The sequence below is a fragment of the Scyliorhinus torazame genome, chromosome 8 (assembly GCF_047496885.1).
Source record: "Scyliorhinus torazame isolate Kashiwa2021f chromosome 8, sScyTor2.1, whole genome shotgun sequence".
Classification (NCBI taxonomy): Eukaryota; Metazoa; Chordata; class Chondrichthyes; order Carcharhiniformes; family Scyliorhinidae; genus Scyliorhinus; species Scyliorhinus torazame.
In genome coordinates this window covers 55,524,111-55,536,409 of record NC_092714.1, presented here as the reverse complement: position 1 = coordinate 55,536,409, position 12,299 = coordinate 55,524,111, and the positions used below count along the sequence as shown (strand labels likewise).

The window sequence follows — 12,299 nt, the reverse complement described above, 5'->3', positions numbered from 1 at the left end:
CAGGATGGGGAGAAGGAATGTTACTGCTACAGAGGAGGATGGGATTATGAAGCAGTTGAGGTAGCAGAACGAGTGGATGAATTGGAAGTTCTGTGAATGGGTGAGATGTATTTTCTAGGCTGATTCAATCTGAGCAAAGAAGAGGTCCCCTCCCCACAGACTCCATTTTACTTCAGAGAAAGTCAAGTGAACAAGAAAATAAAAGCCATAGGCAGCTCCAGGTGGTTTGTGGCACTTGGTGGCAGAGTTGGGAAGTAGACTCAGAGTGGTCAGGAACACAGGCAAGTCTGGGATTGGTGTCACCTAGAACAGTTACAGTCCAGACAGGGGCCATTTGGCTTATCATGTTTCTACCAACTCTGCAAATTCCTCAGGGAAGCAACCCAGGCATTAACATTTTCAGCTGTTTCACCAATGACCTTCCCTCCATCCTAAGGTCCAATGTTTGCTGGGGATGTTCAATGTCAGATATTCGCTGATGATTGCAATGTTCAGCATCATTCGATATTCCTCAGACGCTGAAGCAGTCCTTGTTCAAATGCAGCAAGACCTGAGGGAAATTTGCCATCCTTACCCTCTCTGGCCTACATATGAATTCAGACCCACAGCAATGTGGTTGACTCTTAACTGCCCTTGGAAATGGCCAAGTAAACCATTCAGTTCAAGGACAATTAGGGATGGGCATCAAATGCCCAACCAGCCAGCGGCATCAACATTCCATGAAAGAATAAAGGACAAAAAAAAAACCAGACCTACAACTTGTGTAAACCAGTAAGAGTAATGAAAAGGAATTGGATTAGCGGAACTGGTTTAAGTCCCTACATATGGTACAGACATATTTTCTATACAAACCATTCACTTTGATTTTCTCCACACACCTTGGCAATCGATGCCATTTGGAGCAAGATTGCTAAAGTTTCAGAAAGTTTATGCAAAGAAGAACTTTGAGGTTAACACTGTCGTAATTAGTTTTAACTTGTGTTCAAAATTGAAAATTCAGCTAAATAAGTCACTTACTAAGCAAACAGTAAAACCATAATTATGGAAGGAATATGTTAAGTTGCGAGCACCTAGGATGTTAACAAATAATCAAACATTAATTATCATCAATAAACTGGATAAGATAGTTCAAGTTAGTTCAGTTTAGTCTAAACGTCACTGGCCTTTATTATTGGTCTAATCGGATTTATTGGTCCCCACCTGTTCTTGCACAGCCACAGAAACATGTGTCTGTCCTGTAACATTTGTGGACCTTCCATTGGTAGACTTCGGTTGCTCAAATCCAGTCTGCACATTGTTTGCTTTTGCCTGTAAATGTTGTTCCAGAAAATGTTTCATCTGTAAATGAAAGGAGCAAAACACACACTGCTTGAGCTTTTTTTTTTTTTAATAAATAGTTTTTATTCTCCTCCTTTTTCACATTTTCTCCCAAATTTACACCCACCAACAATAAACAATAATCAGTGACAAATATGTCAATCCCCATATCAATAACAACGATCCCATCCTCCCACCAAACATTAGCCCGCATGTTCACATAAACAAATGACAAAAAGGAATTAGAGATCACCCATAGTCGCCATTAACACACACCGCCCCCACCCTCCCTCCAACTCTCCCACCCCAACTAATATTCGATGTTATCCAGTTCTCGAAAGTGCATAATGAATAATGCCCATGAATTGTAGAACCCCTCCAGCCTTCCCCTCAGTTCAAACTTAACCTTCTCAAGAGTCAAGAATTCCAACAGGTCCCCCCGCCACGCCAGGGCACAGGGTGGAGAGGTTGCTCTCCAACCTACCAGGATCCGCCTTCGGGCAATCAACGAGGCGAAGGCTACAACATCTGCCTCCGCACCCGTTTCCATCCCTGGCTGGTCCGACACCCTGAATATGGCGTCCCGGGGGCCCGGGTCCAGTTTCATAGGCACCACTTTAGAAATTACCCTAAAAACCTCCTTCCAGTAATCCTCTAGCTTTGGACAGGACCAAAACATATGAACGTGATTAGCGGGGCCCCACCCGCAAAGTTCACACATATCTTCTACTCCTTCAAAGAATCGGCTCATCCTCGCCCTCGTGAGGTGTGCTCTGCATACCACCTTCAGCTGTATCAGCCCCAACCTTGCGCACAAGGTGGGGGCATTCACTCTCCGGAGCACCTCACACCAGAACCCCTCCTCCATATCCTCTCCCAACTCTTCCTCCCACTTTGCTTTGATCCCTTCCAGTGGTGCCTTCTCCTCTTCCAAAATAGCTCCGTAAACCGCCGACACTACCCCCTTCTCCAGTCCCCCTGTCGTCAGCACCTCCTCCAGCAATGTGGAGGTCGGCTCCACGGGGAAGCTCTGTATCTCCTTTCTAGCAAAATCTCAAACCTACATGTATCTAAACATTTCTCCCTGCTCCACCCCATACTTCGCTTCCAGCTCCTTCAATCCTGCAAATCGACCCCATAGAAACAAATCTTTTACTGTCTTAATCCCCTTCTCCTCCCATTTCAGAACATTTCCATCTCACTTCCCTGGCTCAAATCAGTGGCTCCTCCGAGTCGGCATTTCCCTTGACCCTGACCCCAACCCGATGTGTTGGCGAAACTGCCTCCAAATTCACAATGAAGCTATTATTACCGGACTCCTTGAGTATATAGGGGCTGGTTTAGCACAGTGGGCTAAACAGCTGGCTTGTAATGCAGAACAAGGCCAGCAGCGCGGGTTCAATTCCCGTACCTGCCTCCCTGAACAGGCGCCGGAATGTGGCGACTAGGGGCACAGTAACTTCATTGAAGCCTACTTGTGACAATAAGCGATTATTATTATAATATTATTATTTCCCCGGGGCTATCAGAAGCGGCTCCGTTGCTAGTGCTTTCATCCCGACCCCCTGCACAAACTCACCTCCATTCTGACCCACTGAGAATCAACCCCTCTGACCCAGCTCCGCACCTTCTCCACATTCGCCGCCCAGTATTAATACATCGAGTTCGGAAGACCCAAACCCCCTGCCTGCCTTCCCCTCTGTAGCAGCACCTTTCTAACTCTGGCCACCATCCCATCTCATATGAACAAAGTTAACATTCCCTCAATCTCTCTGAAAAAGCCTTTTGGCTGGACAATCGATTGGCATTGAAAAATAAACAGAAATCGGGGTAACACGTTCATTTTAACCGCCTGTACCCGGCCCGCTAGTGACAGACGGAGACCATCCCACCTTGCCAGATCAGCTTTCACCCTCCCCACCAAACTAGAAATGTTGTACTTGTGGAGCCCCCCGCCCCCCCCCCCCCCGCAGGGCAACCTGCACCCCCAGGTACCTGAAGTGGGTCCCTGCCCTACGGAATGGCAGCCCCCCACCTCTGCCCCCATCCCCGGCCGAGACACCACAAAATACTTACTCTTGTCTAGATTTAGTTTGTACCCGAGAAAGACCCAAACACTCGAAGCAGCTCCATATATACCCCCTATCGACACACTCGGTTTCAACACGTATGAAATGAAATGAAAAGAAAATCGCTTATTGTCACAAGTAGGCTTCAATGAAGTTACTGTGAAAAGCCCCTAGTCGCCACATTCCGACACCTGTTCGGGGAGGCTGGTCACGGGAATTGAACCGTGCTGCTGGCCTGCCTTGGTCGGCTTTAAAAGCCAGCTACTTAACCCAGTGTGCTAAACCAGCCCCTGCTGCTTACAACAGCAAGTCATCGGTATATAAGGACACCATATGCTCCATCCACACCCTCCCCCCCCCCCCCCCCCCCCCCGGCCCCGCATTATTCCTTTCCATAACCCCGAACTTCTTAATGCAATGGGCAACGGCTCAATTGCGAGTGAAAACAGCAGGGGGGACATAGGACATCCCTGCCTAGTCCCACGGTGGAGAGAAAAGTATCGCGAGCTGATGTTGTTTGTGCGGACACTCGCCCTCTGCTCCTTATATAGTAGGTTTACCCAGTTAACAAATCTTGGTCCAACCCCAAACCGCTCCAGAACTGCCATCATTCTACCCGGTCGAACGCCTTCTCAGCATCCAGTGCAACAACCACCTCTGTTTCCTTCCCCTCCGCCGGTGCCATAACGATGTTCAATACCCTTCTAACGTTTGAAAAGAGCTGCCTCCCTCTCACGAACCCCGCCTGATCTTCACCTATCACCTTCGGGAGGCACTGCTCCAGCCTACCCGCCAGTACCTTCGCCAATACTTTTGCGTCCACATTCAGAAGAGATAAGGGCCTATACGACCCACACCCCATCGGATCCTTATCTTTTTTTAGCAACAGGGAAATCGATGCCTGCCCCAAAGTTTGTGGCAACACCCCCTTCCCTATCGCCTCTTCAAACATCCCCACCATAAGGGGTGCCAGCTTATCCTTGAATTTTTTATAATATTCCACCGAAAACCCATCCGGCCCTGCCACCTTCCCCGACTGCATCCTCCCAATCGCATCTTTTATCTCCTGCTCCACTATCGCTCCTTCTAATGTCCCCCTCCCCTAACCTTGGGTACTCCAACCCATCTAGAAATTCCTGTATCTCCCGGTCTCCCCCAGGTGGCTCTGACCTGTAAAACCTCTCATAAAATTCCTCAAAGACCTTGTTAATCAGACCCGGAGCCACCACCAACTTCCCTGCTCTGTCCCTCACCTGAACAATTTCCCTTACCGCTGCCTCCCTCCGGAGCTGACCTTATCTTCATGTTCGTAAACTGCACCCCTTGCTCGTCTCAGTTGGCGCACCGCCTTCCTGGTAGATAGTCGGTCAAAGCTCGCCTGTAATTCCTTCCCCTTTTCCAACTTTGCTGGGTCCCCATCTTCTGCATAACTCAGATCTACCTCCAACATTTCATCTATTACCCTCTGCCGCTCCAACCTCTCCTCTTTGTCCACCCTGGCCTTAAACAAAATCACCTCACCACCGCCTTTAGAGCCTCCCAGACAACTGCCTTTGACACCTCACCCATACAGTTGAAACCTACATATTCCTCAATTACCGTTTCAATTTTGTCACAGAACCCTTGGTCCGCCAAAAGCCCCACATCTAATTTCCACCCCGGCCTCTGCGCTACCCCCTTCTCCAGTACCATATGCACCCAATGCGGAGCATGATCTGACACTGCAATTGCCGAGCAACTGCCCAGCCAGCAAAGCCTTCCCCACCATGAAAATGTTGATCCGCGAGTACACCTTATGGACTGCTGAGAAAAACGAATACTCCCATTCCCTCGGGTGCAGAAACCTCCAAGGGTCCATCTCTCCCATTTCCACCATTAGCCCAGCCAACACCTTCGCCCCCGATGGGACCAGCGAGCGCGGCCGTCACCTGTCCAACCTTGGCTCCTACACCAAGTTCCAGTTCCCCCCCCCATTATCAGTTCGTGTGTGTCCAAGTCGGGGATGGTCCCAAACACCTTCTTTGCGAATCCCACATCGTCCCAATTGGGACCGCATACACTCAACAGCGCCACTAAACCTCCCCGCCAGCGCCCCTGTCACAATCACATATCTACCCGCCTGATCTGCCACCACCTTCTCCATCTGGAAGCGTACTCTTTTGCTGACCATTACCGCTACCCCTCGAACCCTTCCGTCAAATCCAGAGTGAAACACCTGACTAACCCAGCCCTTTTTAAAGTCTCACCTGGTCCTTCATCCTCAAGTGAGTCTCCTGCAGCATACCTACATCGGCTTTCAAACTTTTAAGATGCGCAAACAGCCTTGACCTCTTGACCGGACCTACTAACCCCCTCACGTTCCACGTGACTATCCTAACTCGGGATCGGGGGTCTCTCTCTCTCTCCCCCCGCCCCCCCCCAACCCTTCTTATCCACCATCATCATACCACCGGGCCCTACCCAATGAGCCTGACCCGCCCCTATCCATTATTAACATCAAACCCCATCCCCCCCACCCCCGACATTTCCTCTTGAAAAAACATCTCCCAGCATCAATCCCTTCCCCCCCCCCTCCCTCGCCTCGTAGGCCCATCGAAACCGGCTAACCAGACTCCAATGTCTGCAGCCCTCTTCTCACCTCACCTCCGTTCACTAGCCGACTTTAGTTAGCTAGCGCGGGTGGCTCCCCCCACCAAGGTATACCGTCCCTCCCACCTAGTCCCAGAGAAAGAAAAAACAAAAACAACAATCCAACCCATACCATTCACTAAAATAAGATATAACCGTCGCAACACAGAATGCCAATCAACTCAACCAATAACTTGAACTCTGTAACAATGTGAAGAGAAGTAAATTACAATACACGTTAGTAAAAAAAAAGTTATAGCATTTATACATTTTCCAGCTCCCCAATCATAGTCCACAGTCTCTCTTCCAGCTCCGCTCCTCACGTCTGTCCCAAGCCTTCTGCCCTCACGAACACCTCAGCCGTCTCTAAATAAAAGTCTTTGGCATCATACGTCACCCTCAGCTTCGCCGGGTATACCATACCAAATCGCAGCCCCTTTCTGTACAGTGCCGCCTTCACTCGCCTGAACGCCGCTCGTATTTTTACCCACTCCACCGTCAAGTCCTGGTAGATCCGAACTCCAGCACCATCCCACTGCACCTCGCGCTTCTGCTTCGCCAGCTTAACACCTTCTCCTTCATGCAGTACTTATGGAAGCAGATAATTACTGCTCTTGGTGGCTCATTCACTTTGGGCTTCGGCCTTAATGACCGATGAGCTCGGTCCAGTTCGTACCGGGAAGGGTTCTCACCCTTCCCCCATCAACTTCACCAACTTCTTTGCGAAGTACTCTGTTGGCCTTGGGCCCTCTGTCCCTTCGGACAAGCCCACAATTCTGATTGTGCCGCCTCGAGCGGTTCTCCAAGTCCTCGAGCTTTGCTCGGAGTCCTCTGTTGACCTCCACCACCCTCCGCAGCTCGTTCCCCCATCGAGGTGAACTGGTCGCTGTGCTGCGACACGGCCTCCTCCACTTCCTTCATCTTCTTGCCCTGCTCTCTCACCTCGGCCGATGTCTTTGCCACAGCTACTCTCACCGGGGCGATTGCCTCCTCCACCAATAACTTCAATGTGACCGCCATCTCCTTCCTCAAAGCCTCCATGTGCCTCGTAAACTGCTTTTCCAGCTCCACAGCCATCACCTTGGTCATCTTCTCCACCGTAACTTGTGTGGCCTCACCATGCGGTCCAGCATCCGCCACCTTGTCAGTGCTTTTGCTGGTACTCTCATTCAATGGCGAGCCTTCTTTCCTTCTTCAATTTTTTTTTTTCATTATAGAAAAACAAAAAAATTCTTCCTTCAAAAAAAGAAAAAAAAACTTTCACCAAGTTTCTTTAAAACTTCTTTCTCTTCTTTTTTGTATTCCTCCAGAATTCCCCTGGGACTGGATTTCAGTCTTCTTACAACATTTTAGGTGGGAGCCACCTGATGTGGGACATCTCACCTACATCGCGCCCTGTCTTCGGGCCTGCCGCCTTGACCTCCGTTTGGCTCCGACCTCCGCACGCACTGGGCCCGTCTCAGCACCAGCCGCCCGACACCCGCGTGGGGTTCCTCGCCGGTTTTCAAACCGGCCCCGCTTGACGCCCGGGGCGGCCCCAAATGCAGACAATAATCAGGGGGGTGGGGGGAGAGAGAGCGAAAAATCAGGGAAATCCCCGAAAGCGCCGTAAATAGTGGCCACCGGCGGGAGCTCCTCTCGATGCGGCCAACCCGCTCGCAGATGCCACTGGAAGTCCACTGCTTGAGGTTTTATGGATGTTTTGACTGCAGACTTTTAACAGGAACGACACAGCTAGCACTGCTGCCTCGCCTCACAGGGCCAGGGAGCTGGGTTCAGTTCCGGCCTCGGGTGACTGTCTGTGTGGAGTTTGTCACCCTGAGTCTGCATGGGTTCCTCCGGGTGTTCCAATTTCCTCCCACAGTCCAAAGATGTGCAGGTTAGGTGGATTGGCCATGATAAAATTGCCCCTTCGTGTCCAAGGATGTGTCGGTTAGGTGGGATTAGGGGGCTGTGAGGATGGGGGGGTCGAGGTAGATGGAGGGGGGGGGGAGGTGCGCGGTAGGTGCTCTTTCAGAGGGTCATGCAGATTCCATAATCAGGCCAAATGGCCTCTTTCTGCACTGTAGGAATTCTATGGTTCTAGGAATAGAAAATTATTTGAGCAAGATTAATCCAGACAGAATATTCAATGTTGTAAAGAAATTATAGTAGTAAGAACTTACAACTGCATCAGGATGTGGAGGTGGTGGTGGGATTTTTATCTTAGGAAGCAGACTCAATTTAGTTCCACTCTTCAACAAACTTATCTGTTCGTCAAACTGATTCTAAGAATAAGAAATATCCAAATTACTACAAATTAAATGAAGATGCCAATTATTACAACAGTTGACACTAGCACAGAAAGCCTGGTGAATGAACTAGATTTTTATTACGGCATACGTTTGTAATACTATCATACTCATACAGCCTTTGAAAAGTATCTTCTTAATTTCCTTCTCTCTTTTACAGTAATTTACTTTTACCTAGATACTGTTCCAAAGTCACAAGGAACCTTCTGACCTCAACAACATTGACTTTGTTAAAGTGCAATACCAGAAAATGAATGTTGGCAGACAATTCAATCATTTTTCTTGGCTTTTCTCATCCCCCCCATTGGCCCCCTTCCCCATGTGTAACTCTGGCTGCTCCGATACCCCGAAGATTGCCACTATTGGGCATGGCTTCACCCTCACCCCCACAACCTTGGACATTGCCTCGGAGAAGGCTGTCCAGAACCCAGCAAGCTTGGGCAAGCCCAAAACATGTGGGTGTGGTTGGCCGGGCCCCTCTGGCACCGCTCACATTTGTCCTCCACCTCCAGGAAGAATCTGCTCATTTGAGTTCTGGTCAGGTGTGCTCTGTGCACCACTTTGAGCTGCATTAGGCTTAGCCTTGTGCAGGAGGAAGTGGAGTTCGTCCTGTTCAGTGCTTCGCTCCAGAGTCCCCATCCTACCCCTGTCCCCAGTTCGTCCTCCCATTTTTGTCTGGTCTCGTCCAGTGGTGTTCGAGCTCTGTCCAGTAGATGTCCGTATATTTTCCCACATAGCCCCCGCCCCCGCCCCCCCCCCCTTCTCGCTGCTTGTGCCGATCAGGTCCTCTAGTAGTGTTTTCTGGGGCCCCGGGGTACCCTACTGTCTCTTTGCGGAGGAAGTGCTTTATTTGGAGGTGTCTCAATTCCTGTCCTTTTGCTAGTTTCCACTTCCTCGTCGGTTCGTCCAGTGTCGCCAGTCTGCGCCCTACGTAGAAGTCCCCAACCGTCAATGTGCCCCCGTCCCGCCTCCATCTTTTGAAGGTGGCTGGGGGGAATCTGTGATTGCCGCAGATGGGGACCATGGGGACATTTTGGTTATCCCAAAGTGCTGTCTCGACTGGGTCCACGTTCTCAGCGTGGCCGTTACCACTGGGCTCATTGTGTATCTTGTTGAGGAGGATGGGAGTGCTGTTGTAGCCAGGGCCCGGAGGGTCGTTCCTTTACAGGATGCCTCCTCCATTTGTACCCAATCTGTGTCGGGTTCTTGTACCCATCCCCTTACTTTTTCTGCCGTTGCTGCCCAGTCGCCACATTCCAGCGCCTGTTCAGGGCCCGTAACAGCCTCACGGAACAGGTGCCGGAATGTGGCGACTAGGGGCTTTTCACAGTGACTTAATTTGAAGCCTACTTGTGACAATAAGCGATTTTCATTTCATTTCAGTGGTAGTATTGTAGGTTCGGTAGAGCCAGGCCCTCTCTGACTTTTCCTTTTTGCAGTGTCAGTTTGGGAATTCTCGGGTTCTTACACCCCCCCACACAAACACCATGATTAGCCTGTCCATGTTTTAGAAAAAGGCCTTGAAGATCGGGATGGATCTAAACAGGAAGAGGGACCTTGGCAGTACGTTCTTGATCGTCTGCACTCTTCCCGCCAGGGAGAAAGGGAGTGAGCCCCACCGTTGAAAGTCTTTTCTTACTTCCTCCACCAGGCTGGTCAGGTTCCACTTGTGGATCTGTGTCCAGTCTCTGGCTATTTGGATCCCCAGTAACGGAATCTGTTCTGGGCTGTTTTAAACCTGCGCCCCTTCAGCTCTGTCCCTTCCCCTTTTGGGGTTCACTGGGAATGCCTCGCTTTTGCCCAGGTTAAGTTTGTAGCCCGAGAAGATTCCAAACTCTTTCAGTATTTGCAGTATTGCCTTCAGTCCCTCCTGTGGCTTCGAGACATAGAGGAGCAGGTCAGCTGCATAGAGTGAGACTCTGTGCTCTCTGTCTGCTCTCCGGATTTCCTTCCAGCTTTTTGCGTCCCGCAGAAAGACAATTCAATCATGGATAGGATCACAGCAAGGCACTTCACAGAGTATTAATCAGACAATAATGGACATTGAACCAAAAGAAGCGATACCGAAAGAGATGATTAAAACATTTGGTCAAAGAGAGATGGGTCTACAGAGGAGAGGGAAGTAGAGAAACAAAGAAGCTTAGGGAGGAACTTCAGAACATGAGATTCAGAAAGTTGAAGACACACGTTCAGTGATGAGTTGAAGGGAGAGAAGAGAGGAAGGTAGTCGGAAGTAGAGGACTCACTGTCATCCCCCTTCTATCACTCTGGGTGCTGAGGTCAACCATAGCAACTAAAGATCAGTTAACTGAGCACACATCAAGAATCAAACTATGATCTGTGTGGTTCAGTGCATTATAGCCTATGAATTCAAAATCTAATCAGTTATGTTTTGACTTTGGCAATGCAGAGAAACATAATCATGGTGGAGGAGTCTAATATTTAATTCAATGAATTTTCAGGGGCAAGGTAAGGAACTCATGCAGAAAGGGAATTCAAACTTCCGGACATCAAATGGAAGTGAAAGTTTGAGTGGCTTCGACATATAGACAAGGAAGGTAAGGTAAGGTACAGTAAGGTAAAGTCACCATAGTCCCAAATGACCATATGCTGCTTTCCTCTTTGAGGGGGAGAACTGATTGGTGGTGATTTAACCCGAGGATCATCACACCTCAGGTGAGGGGCAAGGTTGAGAAGGCGGGCCTTGATAAATAAATGTATAACATGTATAATTACAGCTCACAATTTCAACTTCCCTCTCTCACTCTCTCTCCGTTTCCAAAAGAAAACCATTGGAAGACCAATAGGTATCGCTGTTCATTGCTTCCATCATCACAACTTTTAAAAATGTATTCATTCAAGTGATGTGGCCATCACTGGCTAGGCCAGCATTGATTGCCCATCATTTATTGCCCTTGAGAAAGTGGGGAAGAGCTGCCTTCTTGAACCACTGCAGTCCTTGAGGTGTAGGTACATCTACAGCGCTATTAGGGAGGAAGTTCCAGGAGTTTTGACCCAGTGAAGGAAGAGCAATATATTTCCAGGTCAGGATGGTGTTTGGCTTGGAGGGGAACTTGCAGGTGGTGTTCTAGGGTATCTGCTGCTCTTTCCTTCTAGATGGCAGTGGCTGTGGGTTTAGAAGGTGCTGTCAGGTGAGTTCCTGCAATACATCTTGTAGTTGGTCCACACTGCTGCTACTGTGCATCGATGGTGGAAGGAGTGAATATTTATGGATGGAGAGCCACTTAAGCAGGCTGCCTCGTCCTAGATGGTGTCAAGCTTCTTGAATGTTATTGGAGCTATACCCACCCAGACAAAGGGAGAATATTCCAACACAGTCTTGACATGTGGCCTGTAGCTTATGGGAGCTGAGTTACTGCTACAAGATTCCTGGCATCTGCCCTGTTCCTGTAGCCATAGTATTTATATGGCTAGTCCTGTTCAGTTTCTGCTCAATGGTAAGCCCAGCAACTACAGGTCAGTCTGTTCAACTTCGGTGGTGGGGAAACATCTAGAAGCAATAATTTGAACCAATGGTCACTTGGGTAAACATGGGTTAATTAAGGAAAGCCAGCACAGATTTGTAAACGGAAAATCATGTTTAACTAATTTGCTGGAGTTATTAAGAGAAGGTAACAGTGAAGGTTGATGAGGGCAATGATGCTGATGTGGTATAAATGGACTTCCAAAAGGCATTTGATACAGTCCCTCACACAAACATGTGAGCAAAGTTATAGCCCATAGAACAAAAGGGACAGCAGCAACATGGTTATGAAGCTGGCTGAGTGACAGGAAATCGAGAGTAGTATTTAATGGATGTTTTTGGGCCGAAGAAAAGCTTGTAGCAGAGTTCCCCAGGGGTCATTGTTGGGATCCTTGTCTTTCTGATATATATTAATGACCTAGACCAAGGCGTACAGGTAACAATTTTAAAATACGTGGATGATACAAAAACTTGGAAGCATCGTGTACTGTGAGGAGGACCACGTAAAAC

The 12,299-nt window shown here is 48.9% G+C and overlaps 1 protein-coding gene across 3 annotated transcripts in view; it reads right to left on the bottom strand.

Moving 5' to 3' along the window:
- Positions 1–12,299, bottom strand: part of LOC140427849 (E3 ubiquitin-protein ligase DZIP3-like) — a 173,247-nt gene that overhangs the window by 8,524 nt on the left and 152,424 nt on the right. For all 3 annotated transcript variants that reach the window (XM_072513632.1, XM_072513631.1, XM_072513633.1), the window contains 2 exons: positions 8,180–8,281; positions 1,201–1,338 (listed from right to left, as the gene is read on the bottom strand). In XM_072513632.1, coding sequence (XP_072369733.1) covers positions 1,201–1,338; positions 8,180–8,281 — 240 coding nt within the window. The remainder of the gene's footprint in view (positions 1–1,200; positions 1,339–8,179; positions 8,282–12,299) is intronic.